At 34.7% G+C, this 21,973-nt stretch overlaps 1 protein-coding gene across 4 annotated transcripts; it reads left to right on the top strand.

Annotated features, from left to right (window-relative positions):
- The first annotated feature begins 1,624 nt into the window (after positions 1–1,624).
- Positions 1,625–20,244, top strand: LOC112684952 (protein NDNF-like). Of its 4 annotated transcripts, none has more exons than XM_025556692.1 (9): positions 1,625–2,075; positions 5,935–6,116; positions 16,313–16,434; positions 17,030–17,282; positions 17,378–17,525; positions 17,987–18,208; positions 18,319–18,552; positions 18,749–19,041; positions 19,146–20,244. In XM_025556692.1, exons 2-9 carry the CDS (start codon positions 5,935–5,937, stop codon positions 19,282–19,284), a joined length of 1,593 nt encoding a protein of 530 aa, XP_025412477.1. In that variant the 5' UTR covers positions 1,625–2,075; the 3' UTR covers positions 19,285–20,244. The 4 variants fall into 4 exon arrangements, with proteins under 4 accessions (XP_025412477.1, XP_025412476.1, XP_025412475.1 ...); XM_025556691.1 differs by lacking the exon at positions 1,625–2,075 and adding an exon at positions 3,181–3,625; XM_025556690.1 differs by lacking the exon at positions 1,625–2,075 and adding an exon at positions 5,592–5,764.
- The last annotated feature ends 1,729 nt before the right edge of the window (positions 20,245–21,973 follow it).

Here is a 21,973-nt window from a genome sequence, read left to right as displayed (position 1 = left end):
ATGGAAATACAATATTTTTACAGAGCTATTATATATCCATTACCAACATACTTATTGATTACAAAATATTTGCTAATGTAAAGCAATACTTATAGTATTTTATAAACATACATCTATGAATATAACACATTACCTATACATAATTTATTTTACAATCAAATTTAATACTTAATTACTTTCTAACGTCAAAGATGAAACTATAGAAAACCTAGAGTAGTTCAAAAAAAAATTTATTTTAGCTTTAAACTGTTTCAAAAAAACTTTCTTTTACACAAGTAATAAAATGTGATAAATTAATTTTATTTCTATCTATTTCTAATTTTTCTCTGTTCTCTTTCTTACAGCATTATTAATAATTATTAAAAGTTTTTTATTATGAAATATTTAAATTTAATGCATGACAGAATGCCTTTACAAAAATGTTAAAACTAAAATGTACAAAATCAATATAAAAATTCAAATAATAATTCGATATTTGTATATTTTATAAATAAACCCGAATCACAAACTCCATTCATTTCAATTGAATTCAATCTTTAAGTTGCAATAAAAAAAATTTTAAATATGCCCGATAAGTCAAATTAGTTTTAGAACAGATCAACAATGAAACAACTACAACCCAAACGTTCCAAACGTTTCGAATAATGTTCCTTATTGAAATTAATTTGAGTTTATACGTTAAATGATAAATAAATTTGTCAAATAATCAGTGTTACCTAATATCGGGTACCAATAATAATTCGCTGATTTTTCTTTTTATAACTACAAACAATCATATATATATATATATATATATATATATATATAATTATTATTATTATTATTTATTTTTTTGAATTCATCTTACTAGACAACTTTTTCCGATGGTCCTAACTCCAAATATATATTTGTTAACTACACGCATGGCGAAATGACTGAATATCAGTTACTATTTTACACATATTATTACGTCAAACGCTTTGCTCGATATTTATCGTTATTCGGTACTGTATTATTTAAGTCGGAATACGTTGAGTGCTGAGTTGATAAAATATTATCGTTATCGTGCGCCGTCGAACAACGTGTGCGGACTTGTTGGATATTATCGTGGGCACGTGTGCACTAGTGTACCAATAATAAAAAAAAAAAAGAAAATAACCGAAAGAAAGAAAAAAAAAACCTTACGCCATTATTGTTTTGTCAATATTTGAAATCAATAGGGGAAAACAGTATACAACACAACGAGGTAATACCAGTTTGTCCGAATTTCGCGGACCGGATTCGGCGGCGGTACGTCTGCTGGCGGACAAAAAAAAAAAAAAAATAATGCAAAATATTTCCTCCTACACTCTCTCTCTCTCACACACACACACACACACACACACATACGGAAAACTACCACCGAAACACAGTGTCGACGTGCTGCGATTTAGTGTCGGGCAGCGAGTGGGTACGGTCGCGTGTGCGCGCTCGTATCGCGGTCCAGCGGAAACGCGGCGTAAAACGTATCGGAAAGAATATACGAATAAAAAAAAAAAAAAACCGTACGATTTCGCGTGTTACCATAGTTTATTAAGAAACACCAGTGCACAGCATCGGGTTCCGGAGGGTGCGTGTCGGGTGGAGAAAAAAAAATAAATAAAAATATTAAATTAAAAAAAAAAAACGGTGTGAACGCGCGAGTCGATAATAATAATAATTAATGCTGGTGTAATGGTGGTGTTGCCGAATGCTGTTTCGACGGGAAGACGGGATCGTGCGAGACGGCCGCCGCCGATAACGCGTTCGAACAATTCCGAAACGCACGAAAATCGTTGAATCAGCAGCTGCACGCAACCGACGGAAACATTCGTGTTTTTCCGCTCGCACCCGGGGTGTCTCGCGGCCATCGGTCTACCGGTTTCGCGTCGCGTCACCCGGACATTTTCGGCAGGACAAAATAGAAAATCGTCGTCGGGCAGGCTTACGTTGTACAGCGGCCAGAGACGGTGAACTGCAGACGGAGAACGAGAGGCAAACAGAGGTGGAAAATCGATGAATTCCCATGCAACTCATGCGCCACACACGTTACTCATTGCGGATTCTGTACTAATATCGTGAGTTCTGATGAAAAAAAAAAAAATCTCATTCACACACACACACACACACACCCACACACATTCGTGCGTGTACGATATAGGTACGTATAAGTCATTACTGCGGCCGAGTACGCGTGTCTTATAACAAAAGGTCGGTACAGCACTCGGTCCGCATTCCGGTCTGCTACAAGTCGAACAGACAAATTGAATTATCATATGTGTACTCCACTCGTATCGTAATTCATACCAAACACGCGAGTGTGCGTACGTTCAGCGGTCAAGAAATATTTACCCTGACGAAATATCAGTGCCGGATTACCCGTTAGGCGGGGTAGGCGCTCGCCTTAGGGCCTCGCACATTTAAGGGATCCTGTGAAAATGGAAAACTACATTTTTTTTCCATTTAATAATACCTGTATTTTATTTACGGATTTACGGGACAAAAGTCATTATGAAATATAATACGTATTAAATTGTTGGTGTTATATGCAGTAAAAATAATAAAATTATTTTCAAAAAAAATAAAAATAATATAATAGTTAATTAATTTTTCTTGCAAATAAAAAAATTTAATAAACATGATTTTATTTATTGATAATAGTTGGTTATTATTAAAACTGTTTATTTTAATTATTGGATAGTAATGTTAAAGATGTATGCAAAAAATAATTTTGTAGGGCCAACAATTTTAATTGCCTAGGGGCCCACGAATGTTTAATCCGGCACTGCGAAACCGTAAAGGATATCGTACGGCACGTGCTATTTTTCCGATCGTACGACGAGATCGGATTGTAACGCGTAAAATGTGTAAATGGCAAAAAATCGTAATGAACGAAACGTTATAAATCAATAGTTATTATAATAAAAAATGATAATAACAACGAGAATAAATGATGAAAAAGAAAAAAACTTATTCGCAATAATGTATTCGGCGTAATGGAGAAGAACGGGGAACGAAATAAATGCAACGGGAAGTAACGAAATCAGCCGTAATAGTAATAGTAATAATAATGAAAAAAAAGGTAAGAGAAAAAAAAATAATGTAACATGGCGCATGCGTGATAGGCGGTTTGGGGGGTGGGCATATGGTGGATTGTCTCTAAACAGTCGTAGAGGAGAGCATATGCGACAGTCCAGACTCCAGTTTGGATTTATAAGGGCTTGGTTTCACCGCACCATTGCCGGTTAGCTCCCGGCCGACACCGTAAACATTTATAAATCGTCGTATTCGTCTACACCGGGATCGTTTGTGTTTATTTGATCATCGTGTTTTTACGTCATAGCTGTGTTATTATCAATTGTTTAATGGAAAACAAACGAATAATTTATTGAAAACGAAAAATTAAATTACAAAACAATAACACAGTTGAACATTTTTTTTAATTTTTTTTTTTTTTTTTTTATAACTCATCGGTATCTCTATAAATTTAGTTCGAGATAGATTTTATCGAACCAACAACGAGAAACAGTACGTTTTAGAATCGCACGAAAACCGTCTCGAATCTTTTCGACAACATTTACATGCGGTGACTGTACGGTGGCGACAGCATCCTGTACGACAATATCGAGTAAGTACACGACACGGTAACAGTTTTATTTCGCGATCGTTTTTTTTCCCCCGTTTCTTATTGTCTTATTCATTTTTTTCGACCCCGTCGTCGATTTTTCTCGTCTCGCCTGTGATTTATTTTCGCTTCCGTACGCGTTCATCGGCATCACCCTATCGCGGGCGACCGTTTATAGGCATAGTTCCAAAATATTTGGCTACGAATTCCACGAGGGGATGTGACAACAGATATAGACTGAAATACACGTGTGCTCGCCACCAAATCTTCTTATCTCTCGCATGCTCCAGTCCGTTTTATTTTTTATTTTTTTTCCCCGCACAATTCCGCGCAACGAAAATAGACCGTCTATTGCTGTTCGATGCTGTTGCTGCTACTATTGCGGCCCGACGAGACGAGCAATTGGCAAACGGCTAACGTATTCGTACTCGATATTGGCTGACAACCAGGGATCGTGCGTGCATGCGTTCCGTTGAAAGTGTACTCAAGAAAAAATATTAACCCAGATTTCGGTGTACACGTTACCTTCAGAGTTACGCGCCGGCTCCATCGGCCCTCGGACGTGCAATGCAAAATAAACGGTTTATGTAGTACCCGATTTTTCATTTTTTTTTTTTTTTTTTCGTCCGTTTACAACTGTGGACGCGAATGACACGTGATTCGTGTTCGTTATTGCGGTGATATCGCGTAAAAATAATATTATATTGTGTTTCAAAAAAGAATAGAAAGTCGAACAATAACCACCCTATTCCGATCATTGTTATGCGGGCCCTGTGGTAAAATCGTATTTTTTCCTTCTTCTTTTTATCCATTCTTTTTTTTTTCCAATTTGTCAGCCCGATCCTGCGTTTGTTAATTCTCAGTAAGATACATGATTTCGATCGATCGGTTTTCACCGTTGTAACACAACAGTTCCGTCGCATAGGTACGATCGTCCCGCCGCGGCAGACACGTCATCCTGAACGTACGACCGTTTTGTCACACAGAACAATAATGAACGTAACGTTTTATTCCGATCGATATTAGTATTCCGCTCCGAATGACGCGAATGAACTGATCAAGTAATACGTGTACGGGACGCGTGTAAACTAACATTGCATAATAGCAATTCGTAGTCGTGGTAATATAATTAAATATACCGGTATCGATTAAATCCAAAGAAAAAAACCCGATATTCGCGTACACCTTTGGGCGTTTTAACGATGACTCCGTTCGTTGTAAGTTGAAAATTGACTTGCCTCCAGTACATAAATCTAACATTAAATTTACTTGGCGTTAATTATTATTCCTTCCACTCATTGGGGTTATTGTGTTTTCGAACACCCGGTAGCTAATAGTAACTGCTACCCGATAATTAATACTGAAAAATGATGAAAAAAAAAATCAATCTCATCGGAACAAAATATACGTATAACGCGCAAACGTTACAATGCAAATTATGCGAATATGGCAGTTTCATTCAACGAGAAGAAGACGTACGACAGAAAGATATTTTGTTATGATATTATTATCGGTTTATACGATTATGTCGGAATTGCAAAATTTTAAAAATATTCACCAAAAAAAAAAAAAAAAAGAAATAAAAAAAGGGAATTGAACATCTCGGTGTAGGTTTACACAAGCGCGTGTACGTGTCCATGTGTGCCCGTGTATTACTATTATCGACTATATAGTACACTTATTCTCTTTCGAAACAGTGGCTTCCCTTTCTAACTTTCAGGATAGGTTTTTTCCAATACGATTTTTTCGTTATTTATTTTTTCATTACTTATGTGTATATAAATAGGTGCGTATTTATTTTATTTTATTTTTTTATGTTTTTATGTAAATAAACTTGTTCGTGTCGTCTTTGTCCGTTTTTTCTTTATTTTTACGTGTTCGCTCCGTGTAAAATTAGCGACCAGTTGAAATTCGAACCCGTAATATCTAGATCTCTCTCCCGTCCACCCGTTCGTATATTTGCTCCTCGCGCCCGCACACGGAAAAGTACGCGCGACGATGCCTCACGAGAGACGCGCATTGTTCTTTGTGCGTGGAGAGAAATCTCTTCTGCTCTCCCACTATACGCACGCACTCGCGATCTAATAAGGGAGACGATGGCTGAATATTGAAATAATACACGTACTACAGTGATACATGGAGGTAAAAGTGAAAAATAAATATGTGTACAACCGTCCGCATTTTGTAACGTTTTTTTTTTTTATATGTTTGTTTATACCTAGATTTTGTTATTATAATACATAAGTGTGTTTTCATTATTTTTCTCTTTTTGCTCTTTGTCTGACATTTTTTTTTCTCCTAAACCTGTATAGATGATGATAATGCGGTTGTGGTTAGCGGTGTTAATAGCCGAGCTATTGACCGTGGTTGCAACTAAATCACCGATCGATGATTTATTACCGCACAGCAGAACCATACCAAATACAACGTTGAATTTAGATCTCATTCCTCAGGACATACCATCCGAAAGATTGGTTACCAAATTCAAAACAGTGTAAGTGTTTAAATCATGTTATTATTATTATCATCATTGGTTTTGTTCTGCAGCTTACGACCAATTATATATTGCTGTGCACTGGTCGTACATAAATTCGTCTCGTACCACACTAAAACAACCGACTGATACGATTCGATCTCTAACTTCGTCAGCTGACAGTACAATTTAAAATTCTGTTTTGTGTGCACTGATGATTTTAACGAAATTTATACTTTACGTAATATGTTTATTTAATATTGTGATGCGTGAATATTATTCCGTATTTAATCTAATGATGAAAAAAAAATACACACAAAAAACGGTGTTGGTTTTCTCAAATAATTTTAACTTCACACGCCGTATCAGGCGCGAATCCAAGAGGGGACGAAAGGGGTGCCCTCCAAATCCACCAAAAATGTTTTTTTCCATACATGGCAAAAAAAAACTATTCAGTTATTTTTTACTGATTATTTAAGAATCCTAAACTTTTGATCTACCAATAGAATAATATGAACAATTTAAATCGTACAGAATCAGTTATTATTGCTTGTACATACAAGCCACACACCGATATAATTTTGTTGTATATTGTATTAATCGATAATATTTAACAGTGCACTGTAATTATTGACAAAATTAATGAATTGTTATCTTCATTACAGCAAAAATCGTTAATCACGTCACACGTCGTCTTGGTCATTTCTGTGAAATGAATAACAGTTTTTTATTAGTAAATCTTGAGTTTAAAAATATAAATTCTGCTCATGAAATATTAAATCATTTAGATCATAATAACTGTACAATACGCAAATCATTTCTTAAAATTTTAGTTACATTGCTAATTTCTGTTGCAATAGCAGAAAAAAGTTTTTCCTCTTTAAGTATGCTTAAAACTTGGTTAAGGGGAAGAATAGTTTAGTTAAGGAAGTTAAGGGGTAAAATGGAAAAAAAAATTGATAGAGTTGTTTCTTATAAAATATCCAATAGGATATAAATATCGACAGTGAAAATAACATAAAAATATAATTAAGAGATTTTCTAAAGAAAAATAACGAAAATTGGACTTTTTAAAAATAAAATACTATTCATTTTTTGATATCATAATATTATGTCATTTTATTCCTTTACCCGTATAAAATTTAATTTTGCTTCTAATGCTACAACTTACCATACTTACTATATATCCTATTTGTATATATATGGATATGTTACCTCTCCCCGTGAAACTTTTCTTGATCCACCCCTGCACAATGTACAGAATAGTTTTAATTTTCGGTTATGATACACACAAACCTCGTGTTTCGGTTATCGAAAGAATTCTAAAACTGTTTATTTATTTATTTTTTGTTATACGATTTCATAATAGACAATTATAATTTATGATTAAAAGTGTAATGTTAAACGTGCTCATAATACTGTACGTACATAAGAAGAATTTAAGAATTTTTGATGAAAAAAATTATATATATATATTATTTGTAAATCATATCATTAGAAATGTGTAACAAAAGCTTTATAAATAATAATCATGATATTATTTTATTATTGTAGAGTACAAATTAAATTTAATACGTTTATAAAGTATAAATCCTGAAGTATAAATCAAACAGTATTTGTGTTCATAACATTATTATAAATGTAGTGATATTATATGAATAAATTGCTTCGTAATTACAAGCGATTTAATTAATAAATCTGTTGAAACAATTATTGATACTTTATAACAAAGGACTTTTTTTTTTTTTTAATTATATTGTAGTGTAATATATAACATTCAATATTAATTTATAATAATATAATACCAGTAGATAGTATATAGAGTATAACGTATAAATAACAAGACTTGAAAAAATAATATCGTAAACCAATATCACAATATTGTTTAATGACTAACTAAAAACTTAACAAACTAAAAATAAATTACATTTTATCGCACTCACGGTGTTGCATAATTCTAAGTTTATCACAAATCATAATCACCGAGTTACCTATACCTTTTTTAGTGGAAACAAATAATTATTATTATTATCACAGCATTATTATACTTATATATATTTATATAATATTATAAAAATTTGATCGAAAAAAAAAAATTTTAAATATTTTAAAATAACTACTAGTTGGTAAACTTAAAAAAAAATGTAAACACAAGTTGTTTAAAAAACTTAATTTTCGTCCAATTCATTATTTTTTGTTCATAAAATTAATAATATAGTCCAAACATATATATGTACTTAAAATCTAATCGGATTATTATAATTTGCTCTCTCAGTTAAATACACCAATTCTACATTCCATTAAAATTACGTACAATGTGCTGTGCACGCATATCGCGGATAGACGATTATGTTTTTACCCTTTTTTCTCATACATAAATTTCAACTTGGAAGATAAGTCTTACGAAATAAAGTCGTATGTTTCGATAGCTGCAGTGTATGTATATTAACGAACAGAATAATACAAAACATATTCCTTATTTTTATTTATTTTTTCGCAATTGTTTTCAAACGTTTCCAAGTGCAGCCCTCGAAAGCGTATTATAATAGTTTAGTTTTCAAAATACGTGTATAGAGGTAATCATGACTTTTATTTAATATACAATCACAATTGGATGGAGTAGAAAAAAAAATATATGTAAAAATCTTGAAATCAAAAGTGTTAGATTAAACAATTTTTTTTTCCATCGTCGAACAATGGTAAAAATGTTACTCAATGCGAACACAAGGTTGCCAGGTTTTCAAGAGGAACCGTACAAATTATTTGATTCGAAGGATACGAAGGATTTTGTTTTCCGATTTCAAATTCCAAAAATAAGGGCTTACATGGATACAATTGTTTTTCGTTTAAAAGCCCGTGAATAAGTATCGCACACTAATGACAAAAACCTAGGGAGAACTTGCTTCAAACGTGAAAACTTATCATCGCCTATTTTTACTAAGTTATTGTAGAAATAAAAAAAAAAATTAAATACACCGCGTTGCCTGATGAAAATATTATTTTATTGTTAGATTGAATACTATTATTATATTTATGTGTAAATATAAATATAATGCGTTGAACGCATGCATGCAACTGCATCGCTATGTAATATGCATAAATAGCGCGATTGTTTTTTTTTTTTTTATCTATAAATTATAACCGATGTCCAGGATATTTTTGGGAACATTGAAATAAGCTATTATAACATTACATGCGTGCGATCAAAAATCAAATTTTCGTTTTATTTGGACCGTTATAATTGTGCAACATCCACTTAGCAACGTAACTAGTCGGTAATTTTTTATGGATGTTGTGTTTAAACAGAAAAGTTTTTTTTTACATATTTTTCGATCGATCACAATACATTTAACATTGTGATCATTTAACGCAAACAAACGTAAAAATCGTTTTTTATTATGTCTTATCGTCTAGCGTTATTGGTAATATTATCGTTCAATAGCATTAATTAAATATTTCTTACAATAATAAGCAGGTTCCTGAGACCGGACGTGGTGATTGAAACGAAAATATTTGATATTAATAATACACATTTAAAATTCTAAATGAGGGTATTTTTTTCTGTTTATTTGGGTTTTGATTTTGACGCTTTACTCGAAGAATGCTTGTTCGATTATAATAAATATAAACGAATACACGCAGTCGATATTTTGGCCATAACAATTGTCTTATTGTCGGATCGGACGGAGGGTTATGTCAGTGTTATACTACTTATTAATATCGTTATAGTTAACAAATCAAAATGATCCCCTGATAATATTTAAATATTTATTGAAAATTACTATGTGCAATCGTCTAAATATTAATAATTGGTCTTCATTGGTCGTTTTATTATTTCGTTAGCCATTTCGTTAAGCATTCACCGTTCTTAACCCGTAGCTGTTACGTATAGCTAATACGTACAGCTACAACACTCGTGTTTCGAATAATCGTCGAACGTCTCACAGTATATTTTTTTACGTTTCATGTACTATATGAATCACTCTATATACTATCAATTAAATAATATTTTCTCGGTATAAAATGCATACAAAATGGTAACCTCGGAAATCACGGTCTGCCGCTCCATAGGTAGCTGGCCGCCATAAATAAATTCACTTCTCATCGAGCGCAGATTTTTTTATTGCAATTTAAAAAAAAATTGTCCCTTAGACGTATATTAAAATTTAAAACTACAATATAACAAATAAAAAAAAAAAAACTGTATAAAATTAACATTTTGCACATGAGACGGAAAATAATTAGTGAATAGGAGTTGAGTGATTCATAACCGTAGACATTGGCCAAGTCGATCACTTCAAACGTATGCTGCGTACGGCGGAGACTTTTTTTTTGTTCTTCAGACGACCAGATGTTGAAATTCAAAGCAATTATTCAATATTAATACACATTCCGAACGTTAACGTAAACTTTAAAATTAAAATAATCGAACGAATCTGTGTCGTGTTAACTATACGGCCGGGACCGAGTAGGTACGTGTGTGCGTGGTATAAAAAAAAAAAAAAGAAATAAACGGATTTCCCACAGCGCGTTGTTATTACGATAAACCCAGACAAACCGTAAAAATAATCGTTAGAATAACCAACACTTTTAACACACTAACCGTGCAGTTAAAACGTTGTTATTATTTTATTTTTTTCCGTACAAAAAAAAAAATAAAAATAAAACTTTAATAATTACAACAGCGGTACAGTGGTAAATTAAATAAAATATTGAAAACTTCGTTTTCAGCGTTCCGTCCCGAAACGTATAACGATTCCGCCGTATAATTATCGGGAGAAGAGGAAAAAAAAAAAAAGAAAAAATACGCTAAGACTACTTCAACGTTTACACACATATGAACGCGGCGCGTACCTGCCGTTCGAAAACCGTTCAGCGGCTTGCGCGCAACGTTACGCGCACGAAAAACGCGCCGAAAACCAAAAAAAAAAAAAAAATCAAAAAAAAAAACGACGTGTACGTCAACGTCCTCGACAATAGCGTACGGTCTCGTATCTATAAATATTTTAATAAATCGGATCATCATCCGTCAGTAACACGTGCAGGGGATTCCGAATGGTTTCCGGTCGGTTTTTCTTTTCTCCCGTCCGCCTCCGCGCACCCATCCACGAACGCGAGAGTCGAATATCCGCGCGGACAATACCGTACACCGAATACGATATATATTAACCGTACGTTGTAGTGTTTGTAATAACAACGCGACGGACTGCACAATAACACACGTTCGCCAACAACGGGACAACGGTAACACGGTTTTGTTTCAATCCCGTTTCGTTTGGCTATTATTAATTTTTTCGCGAAACCGCCGAATACAGTATTTTTGCCGGTGGCGCATCGCCCCCCTTCACCACCCCCGGTGCATCTCGCGCATAAAATTACTACCGTAATATATATACCTACCGCCGGTACCGGTTTTCACGGTACGGACCGCGATTTCGCGAACACAGGTCAGGTCACCGTACCGAGAGTCCGACAACCCGGAGATGTGCATCGATAACGTGTGACGTGCGAACCGCGACGCAACAATAACGTTAATGGCGCGCGCGGGGAGGAGGGGGAAAGGATTGAGAACGAATACGAGAAAAAAAAAAATGAATAAACAATATGGGAAAAAAATGACGTCGCGACGAAAACGGGCAAACGGTGCGGGACGGGGTGATGGAAATTTTTTTCTTGTTCCCCAACGGCTGCCGCTCGCACGACGTCATCGTCGTCTTGCATAATGCGCGTACAACAATAACGCCACCCCACCTCTGACGTAGACTTTTTCGATAAACGACAACGCGCGACCGCGGCTACCGCCGGTGTATGGATTTTACGCTTTCCTGCGCTGTGCATGAATATTGGTGGGCGCCCAAGCCCACCAATAGACCCTTAAAAAAGACCGTTCGCTTCTGGTGTAATAGGTAATGATAGGCCATAAAAAAAATTTAAAAAAAATACTGATCGCTTCCCTCGCTACTCATATAAATTGATAAATAATACCTACCGTTTAGACAACACTATAAGCAACATATAACACTTCACGAGTGAAGGGGAAAATGGATCGAAGCCCCTCGGCATTTATTCATTATCATCACTCTTATAACGCATAAACGGCATCGGCCGTTACACAACGAATCGAAAAACATTAATCGTCAACAAGAAAATCAATGAGTACCTATTACATATAATAATCAATAATAAAATCAAAAATGAATAGTTTATTTTCTACTTCAATAGTTTCGTGAAACGATATTTTATTGAAATCGTTCGTCGTAGTCCGTTTGATACGATTTAACAGAAGCCCTCCAAGCACCCTCCCCCTCCAGTTAGTTTGTGCACCCACGACGTGTCCATACGTTGCTTCGCACCCGAGAGAGACCGGACCAAATCAACCCCTACAGCCGTCGGTACGCGCGTCCGGAATTTTGTATCTAGTGGCGATTTATGCGCTCGCGGACGAAAACAACGTGTTTACCGGCGTGCATTGTTTCGCGTCCGATCACGCCGCATATCCGAAATTCATTATTAATTCAATATCAATTATATTATTATTATTGTTGTTGTATTCCGATGGCGTTTCGCCGTGTCCCTTTATTGGGGTCACGCGTTACAACAATGATCGGTGATCGTCTTCGTGCAGTGGTCGACCGCTCCGCCGACGATTCACCGTGACACCATGCGACGAACGATCGTTGAAGACTAGTCGTCATGGTAAGGAAACCTGGGCGACCGGGGCTTAGGCCACTTTCGAGACATTTGATTCCAGCGGCAATCAGCAGTGAAGTTTATTTTCTAACGAAGCAGTTACGTGTATCGTGTACCCACCACAAGTCAAAATTTAAAATATAAAAATCACAGAGTTCAAACAAATTGTTGTGTAATTTATTACATTTAGTCAAATAGTGGGCAAATTATGTTTTAAATTTTTCTGTTGCACAACACTACCTACCCACCCCAATAAAACTCGCATCGCGCCACCACCGAAGCGTTGAATTAGAATAATCATTCAATACATTTTTTACAGTAATAAACTGAATTTTCTTTTTACATTGTACACCTGTTAATTATTCGTTAATTATATTCATTTATCGTTTCGTAATAAATGCCGCACGTTTAACAAAACAACATGATATGTATACTTCAAATTTTCATACAAAAATTGTATCAGTTAGGGACGCCGATTAGTTACGCCAATGATACGGTATCTCCCCGAGTGCACGAGCAACGTAATAATATTACCATTTGAATAAATTAATTTTTTCGTATTCTCCGACGACTACCCGTACTGCGTATTGTTACACGTCTCCTGATGCGAGTTTAATCCGTATTTACATGCGAATTTGTTACCAAACTCATGGTCACTGTTTCACGGCTACCTCTTCACCCCCTTCGCTGCAAACCGTACTTTTGTTTCTCCCGCTCACTCTATGTCCGACTGCGAGCACATTTCACTCTCGCTAGCGTGCACGTAACGCCGCGCACTTCATCTCTTACGCGGTCCATCACTCTTTCTCCCCGCCGATTGTTTTCCCGAGTTCCCTAGGTTATTTTCACCCCTCGATATTTAATTGCGACTTTTTAGAAAAATGTTCGGAAAACACGAATTTTATTTCATCTCTTAGACTAGTATCGTTTTAATAATGAATAATATGTACAAAGACTATCCGTGTATTCCTCGTCAATTTTAACTATTAATCGGATAACCAACCATCCGATGTATTTCGATGTTCCTCATCAAAACTGATTAATCTCATTATCAGTCAGACGCCTAGTAAATGCCTACTAGACTAATCGAATTATGGATCAACTAAATTAAATAATGTTCGATAGAAATTTGTTAACATAATTATGAAGTGTCATCACCATTTAACCATAGCCATCAAATTATTTTGATATAGCATTCGATCATCGTTTAATCGCTTTTCTACGATTCCAATCCGCGTTTTGTTATAAATTCTTTAACTTTCTTTAACTTAGTCAAGCATGACCAATTTGTTCGTCTGATTGATAATCGAGGTTGTTGAGAAACACACGGGGTTTATTATAGAACTATGTATCGTTTTTCTGATATTTCCAGTATCAATTATGAATACGAATAACACAGGGATATATTTTGTTTTGATTTATTTAACGGAGTACTTGTGACCGATGGTGTATCTATTATAATATACTGGGAACAATTGACAAAGGTGTACAGAACTTTACAATGAAACCAAGTACCCATTTGTACTACATCGAAGGGAAATAATTACACAACACACGGGATTCTAAACGTTGTCCTTTTTTTTAATTATTCATTTATTCGTCATTATAAACAGTTAAATGATAAAATTAGTGCTAGTTAATTGTCTGTGATTAATCGTGCCGACATGCTCACGCGCAGTACTGAGCGGATAATTTTAATTGATTTATCAATTATTTTCCATATTTTATTAATAATTGATATAATCAAAAAGGTGAAAAGGTCGGTAATCAATTGACTTTGATTAAAATCGAAAATTAACTATAACCGAGATAATTCATACATTATTAAAAAATATTTTACCAATATAATATAAATATAAAATGTTTTCGTATCGGTCACGGACTCACAATATTGTAATTAAAGTAGTAATATTTATTGTTTAAAATTCTTCTTACTACTATTATAATAGTAGGAATCTGAACGAGTTTTGTGTCATTATAAATATACTGAATTGAGTTGATTTCTGTTTCTTTTTACAAAGAAGTGTAAGAATTTTTCACTTGTTTTTTTATGTTATAAATTCCTATCAAGTTCGATTATCACATAATCGGTTTAGTCCTTACAATTGATTCTCAGATTATAATTCTTAATTTATTATAAAATTTTATCAATTACGATTGATTATAATTTATGTACAAATTAATATCGATTATAATTCATGTATAAATAATAACCGATTCTAGTGTAAGTATCGATTATAAACGATTATAATTTATTAACTGATATTATCTGTTATAATTTACGTATAGAAAATAATCGATTATAATGTATATAATTTTATACATATCTGTTATATGGAAAAAAAATAATCGCTAAAACCTACTCACGCATACAATTATTTTTTTTTTTTTAGAATAAGTAAATTTCAGAAACACCAGTAATTGGGGTATCCAAATAATAAAATACTACGTAACAGTAGTTTATAAAACGGTACTAAAATCTTGGTAATATTACAAAAACCAACAATAATCGTTCTGTATTTGTGTATACGTTATTTAATGTTCAATATTGGTTCAACACATGTATAACATATTAATAATATAATAATAATACATAATATATTCACGAATATTTGTTAGTAAAATAGTAATATAAATCAGATTTGAAGGAACGGAGGAACCCAATAGGTCATCTAACGTGATTTCAGAAGAGAGAAGAATCGGGCGATAAATTTAGGTGTTAAATTAAAAACTATTTAAAAATGTATATTTCGTAATTTACTTTTATTTTTTATCGAATGTTATGGTTTTTGATAATAACAAAACAAACAAAAGTCATAAGGTATCAGTAGGTATGAGATTTTTGAAAATCCACCATGGGGGTAGGGTAAGCGTTGAATACAAAAAAACTGGAAAACTCTATTTAATACTTCACAGCTGCAATTATCTTGCAGGCATACCTGAATGGAAACAAACGATTACTTATTGTCACCGTCGTTTATTATTTCATTTAATTAATGCGTAAAATTGTTTTTACGGTGAAAACTTGTAATTTTGTCTTACCTACATTATATAATACTTACATCACTCAAATTCAAACGAAGTAAATTTTATCCATACAGAGATTTTGCGTGTTAAGGAAAATAGTAGCGTGCGTAATGCTAAGAACAAGGGAAAAATCACACGCAAGATTTATTTGAGATTTTAGCCGTATAATATTATTGAAATAGAGAAACCAACAACGTAGTGTCGTTGCTCGAGAACCCTCTTTTTTTTATACAAGCAATATTACATTATGTGTGTACGTGTGCCATTGCCCCGCGGTCGGGCTGCCGAACAATGGCGTTTATTTCGAGTTTTGATCCCCTAAAACCGGAATTCCAGGTCGTCAACGATCGACGATTTCATTATTACACACAAAAAAATCCTTTTGTATATGTCATGGGTGTTTTTTTTTTCTCACCATTACACCTGTTAATATATGATAATATTCAACACTCTGAAAATATTGATGTAAGACGTGCGTGTGTGTTTTATTATATGCATAGGTTTCATTTTTTGATACATCAAGACACCGACCAAAATCTGTGCGTGACCGTCTCGCCGAACAAGACTAGGATTAATTGGAAGTTGAAATTCATACCCAACAAATACAAGCAAAAGATAATACGTAAGTTTATACAGTCACTATAATGATATACGTGTGGCAATACTTCGCGGTCCGTCGTAGATCGGGCGAATTTTCGATATTCTATACCTTCTGTTATAAGAACTGTAAATGTAGGGTCCAGATTCTAACATTAAGTGCATTATTTTCGGTTGACCTTAGACAGTGTTTTTTATGTACATTACTCGTTTCGTATAACAGATACTTCAAAAGTTAGAGCAAAGGTGAAATTTTGTTTTGTATTCTTCGATGTGTTTACATTTTTAGAATTTTCCGGTAATTTTTCAATTCTTAATGCGTATTTGTACATTAAATTATTTAAACTTAACTATTTTATCTAAAGATAAATTATTAATTTTATTAATTTTTTTGAATCGTTCATGCACCGAATCAAATTTTTCAAATTTTGCTTATCTTTGTAAATTTCAAGTTAAGTACGTAATAAAAAAATTATTTAAAACAAATATATACAGTTCATTTTTTAAAGGGTATTTTTAGTTATTTTCTCTAGCATTCAGATCCAGTCCCCTGTTATTGCTACACTACAAATAATTTAGATACTCATTGCGAATGGGTTTCTTTTTTCCGTACATTCTAGTGGGCAATAACAAATCCAGCAACTTGGGAGTAGAACTGGTGGAATACACGGGCGTATCCACACCCGTGACGTACGACCACCAAGCGACCAGAGGCCTTTACGAGATAACTGCTCAAACCATAGACGTCGAATCGAATATAACGTTTTACGTAACGCTTCGACCGAATTCATTGATTAGAAAATTTGATATCCCACCGAACAAATTAACGGTTAAGAGTAACGGTCAGAGAGTCAGTCTAAAATGGAATCCCAGGTATATGTTTAGGTTCAGTTGCGATAATTTATTTCAAACATAACATTTTTATTTATTTATTTGTTTATACATTGGCATAATATATATATTTGCAGCCATATCGATCAGCACTTTACGCAATACAGTCTTGTGATCAGCACTTCAAATATATACTCGACTTTTCTTGAAGCCAAACATCAACTCGAAGAAAAACTGAAACGAAATGTTACACACAAAAGTGACAAAACAGACTACAGATTGGAGGTGAGTACTTAGTTAGATCATCTAATACACACAAACAATTATTTATTTATTCAGTTAAAGATTTTATACAGTTTAAAAACAGTTAAAATTTACACAACACATCGCAGTTGGAATCACTGATGGCGGTTTAAAAACGTTTTGATTGTTGAACTAGATTCTAAAATATTATCCTTGCTTACTTACGTGGAGAGCGAAATGAGACGAATTCGATTCTTCTTGTGCAGTTCCGCGTGAGACTGCTATCTTTCATTTTGTACATCGTCCCTTTTGCCTTGGTGCAAAATTTTAAATAGCAGCTGTCGTATCATACTATTATGACACAAAATACCGCCCACTTGTCAATAATATATTGTATCACACCGCACTACGGAGCGTTCGTTAATAAATTTAACACGCTTTACGTGTCTTCTGAGACGATTACTCACTCTAACCATCTCACGCACGTGTTTTTCCCGTTTCAGATACATCATTTGGGATTTCACACCAACTACACATTGACGGATTTAATTTACGACCGAACGTATTACTTCACCGTGTTCGCTCTCAACGAGATGCGCGTATACACCCAATACGCCAGCACCACGTTCAAATATCAAAAGCCCAAACCGTTTGCTCTGAAAGACGCAAAGCCCAGGATCGAAAACTTGAGGGCGCACAGTGGAAAAGCATCCTTCAGGTACAAGGTTGGTGGGCTGTTCTCTAGTCGCGTGGGAACAATATTTTACGATTATTATATATTATTTTATAACGTCGGGCGCGGTCGAACCATTAATATTTTTGGTAACCGTTTCAGGTCGGCAACCGATCGAGAGAACCCGGCGCCGAGCCCAACAAACTGTTCTGGTACGTGATGACGTGCGACGGAGTGGTGAACGTAGAGATCCGGTGCAGGAAAACATTACTGGTGAAAAAAAGGGTTTTCGGTTACGAGAAAATAGTCTTGGACAACACCAAATACGGAGAGAGGTACGTCCTGAAGGTGGAAACCGTGTCGTTGGACGAGACTCAACGCGTAAAATCGATCGAGGTAAATTTACAAAGTTATTGAAATTCATTCGAACGTCGAACGAATAATGTTTTTGCAATTCTTATTCCATCGACTAATAATTAATATTTCCCCCCTACACGCACTCTTCCCCAAGAATTATTTAATTGTTTTCGACCAGTTGCATCGATATGATAACACATACAGATAGTATACGATGCATTGTTCACTAACACAGGTAATGGCCACCGTACGGCCCCGGATGTTTCCGATGCCAGACATGCCGAGCGATTTGAGGATCCAACAATACGTGAAACCGGACGATTGCCATTCGGTGACAATCGGTTGGTTACCCGCAAAGTCCAACGAGGACTTACAGTATTGCGTATACCTGCAGAACGATATACCTAATAACAGCGTCGACTTCTCAGCGAAACAGGACCAATGCGGCTTGTCGTACGGAAGGAACTGGCGAGGCAATTACCAAAGATACCGTTGCTGGTATACCGGCGAAAAAGAGTGCGTATATATGTAAATATTTTACTTTATTTTTTTCCGATTCCATCGTTCGTCTGATGAACAATGAATTGTAAAACGATTGGACATGGTGAACTGATCGGTTGTATTTCGTACAGGCTGGCGTCGGTGGAAAAGGTGTTGAAGCTAAAGTCGTCGACAACGTACGTCATCCGAGTGACGGTCACCAAGCCGAGAGGCAGGACATTGTCATACGATCTGCTCAAGTTGGACACGAACTCTTGCGGATTGAACTAACCGACAACCGCATGCTGAAGTCAAGAATAAAAGCCATTCGTTCATCCTTCGATCGCTTACGGTGGCGTCTGGCCAATGCGTCGTCTTCTTCGTCCTGTAATCCTTCATAGTATTATAACACGTATATGATTAATACTGTTTGTCGTAAATATTTTATATAGATTTTTTATTACTGTTGATATTAATTTTTACTGTTTATGTTTTCATTCGAAAACGAAACGTACGTCCAACGTGGTAAGAATCATACCTGATTTTTTTTGATACCATGGCATTAAGTAAAAATAAAAAATAAATGTAAAACCGAAAGGAATGCGCAGGAACGCCCGACGATTGTTCATTATTTATAAGGGGGAATGAAAAAGAAGAAAAAAAAACATCTGTTTCGTTTGTACGCTTGGAAACTATATATTATAGCACGAGTGTACACACGGTGAAGTGATTAAACAGGTATAGTTCATTTCGAAAATCCCTAAGTAAAAATAAATTGAGTATACATGTATGGTCTGTGGGGATAATGTGTACTTATTAAAAATATCAATAAGGCGTTGATGAGTCGAGAGAAAGAAAAGAACATTAACAATACCTTGCAGCACGACGTAAGGTACTGTGCTGATAGGTTAATATCATGTCAGAAATAGCTGCCTCAGGAATTCGAGTCCATTAAATTTGGGGTATTGTGACGGTCGGCGAAGGGAGAACGGCTATATTAAGGGTTAGTGAACTCGAAATAAGTGGTTGTGTGTACAACCTTTGGTTAATCTAATGAGTTCCAGATTTTTTCAATTTTAACAAGGGTTGGTTGATTGATTTACCTTCATTCTCGACGAAAGACACGTATATAATATATTTTGTACATTATACGAGTATATATACTAAAGGTATTTCCTTTTGTTATAAACACAAAGTGTACGCAGCTCAAGTTATTATTAATAAAAACTTCTGTATCATACTATTTTTATTATTATTATTATTTTTATTATTATTATTATTATTATTACTATTATTACTATCACATATTATATAGAAATAAATCGTGTATTTTTGTTAAAATGTTATACGTATTTGTGGATAAAAAGTCATGTGAAACTAGCGAACATATAAAATTATTAGCTAAAATAATATCAATTTACAATTCCTTATATTAAATGTATTAAAACCGTGCTTGTATAGTATCAAATTTATGTTATAATATTTAATAATCAGAATAAATACTATTAGGCCCGACGAAAACTTTAATGGATGTTACGCGTTTGTATGAAAAACTGTTTTTAATGTGTTTGCACATACGTCACGTAAATTATTCTTATTCGATTGACAAACATTTAAAAACAAAATATATCGCATTAGGCATCTGCCCGAAGTCGTGTAAAAATGTAAATTTGAAAAAAACGTAATATGTATTACAATGTACGAGCACAACTACAACTGTTTCTACTGTTACTATAAGTCTGTTTAAATTGAATTGTTTAAAAATGACAATCGAACGCATCATTTTAAATAGCATTATTATTATAATATTTGTAAATAATATAATGTTATATTATTAAAAAACCGTACTTGATTTAAATGACAATGTTTTACTCCCGACGGTTTTTACCACGCAATTTATTCTGCATGAACGTGTATGTACCGTAACGTGTACGTGCTCTACACGTTTACCGGTTACTGTTTTCATTTCTAACGTTTTTCTTTTTTTTATTATGGAATTGACAACGCTAACGTTTCATTGATCCTAAGACGAACGTATTGAAATGCAATACAGTTGGCAGCCACACGGGTCCAGGACGGCGAGCGCCGTCGCAGTCGAACATGAATAAAATACAGTGCTCGACTTGGTAAAATTAAAGAAGGGAGACTCTGTTTACTAAAAAGAAAAATAGCGTCCCCAAGACTTGTTAAGCGTTATAATTATAACGTAATATTAGTAAGGAGGTGCAAACATTTCTGAAAATTAATTGGGGTACTCCGTCCCACTGCGTCCCCCCTCAATTCAAGCACTGTTAAAATATCGTACTATCATCGCACAAACGAAAGAGACGTTCGATCATCGGATCCAACCCTTTCGGGCGCACCATTGATCGCTAGGCGAACGTTTTGAAACGTAAATAAATATAAATATTTATGTTTACGTTCAACGATAATATAACGCGCGCAAGGTTAACGGTTCGCAAAGCGAGCAGACGCTGATCTAGAAATGAAAAAAAGATGGATGAGGGCTTTGTCTTACCATTTGTCTTACGTATTTTTAAATATTTCAAGTACCTACGTTCGATATAGTTCTACCTAACGTCTAAGGGCATCAACCTCCATAACCCTTGTATCCCCGCGCCTAAAAGCGAGTGTGCGATCGTAACCCTTCGGTTTTTCGTACCGTTCGCGCGAATATCACGATCATCCCTCCGTAGATGTTGATCGGTGATCAATGATCACGGAATGTAGGACTACGCACGTGTACGTTTTACGGTCGACGGGTTTTAGTGGTCAATGGCGCCAAATACGTACCTACTTAATGTGGTACCATCTAAAATCGAAAGGTGATTACTGGATCTACGAAATTTTGAAAAACTGGTACTTAGTAGACGGTTGGTATTAGGTAGTAGATTCCCTACTTAATACATGATAATATTTTGATCATTGATGGTCAAATAATATCACGGTAGGGATGTGTTTCGACCACCTGTTAAAAAGT

This window comes from Sipha flava, unplaced genomic scaffold, assembly GCF_003268045.1.
Source record: "Sipha flava isolate LNK unplaced genomic scaffold, YSA_version1 259_pilon_pilon, whole genome shotgun sequence".
In the NCBI taxonomy this organism is placed as follows: domain Eukaryota; kingdom Metazoa; phylum Arthropoda; class Insecta; order Hemiptera; family Aphididae; genus Sipha; species Sipha flava.
This window is presented reverse-complemented; position numbering and strand designations above follow the sequence as displayed.

Coding starts and splice junctions, on each gene's coding strand:
- LOC112684952 (XM_025556690.1), top strand. Junction 17,283..17,377: donor AGTCTAAAATGGAATCCCAG/GTATATGTTTAG, acceptor ATATATTTGCAG/CCATATCGATCAGCACTTTA. Junction 18,553..18,748: donor AACGCGTAAAATCGATCGAG/GTAAATTTACAA, acceptor TCACTAACACAG/GTAATGGCCACCGTACGGCC.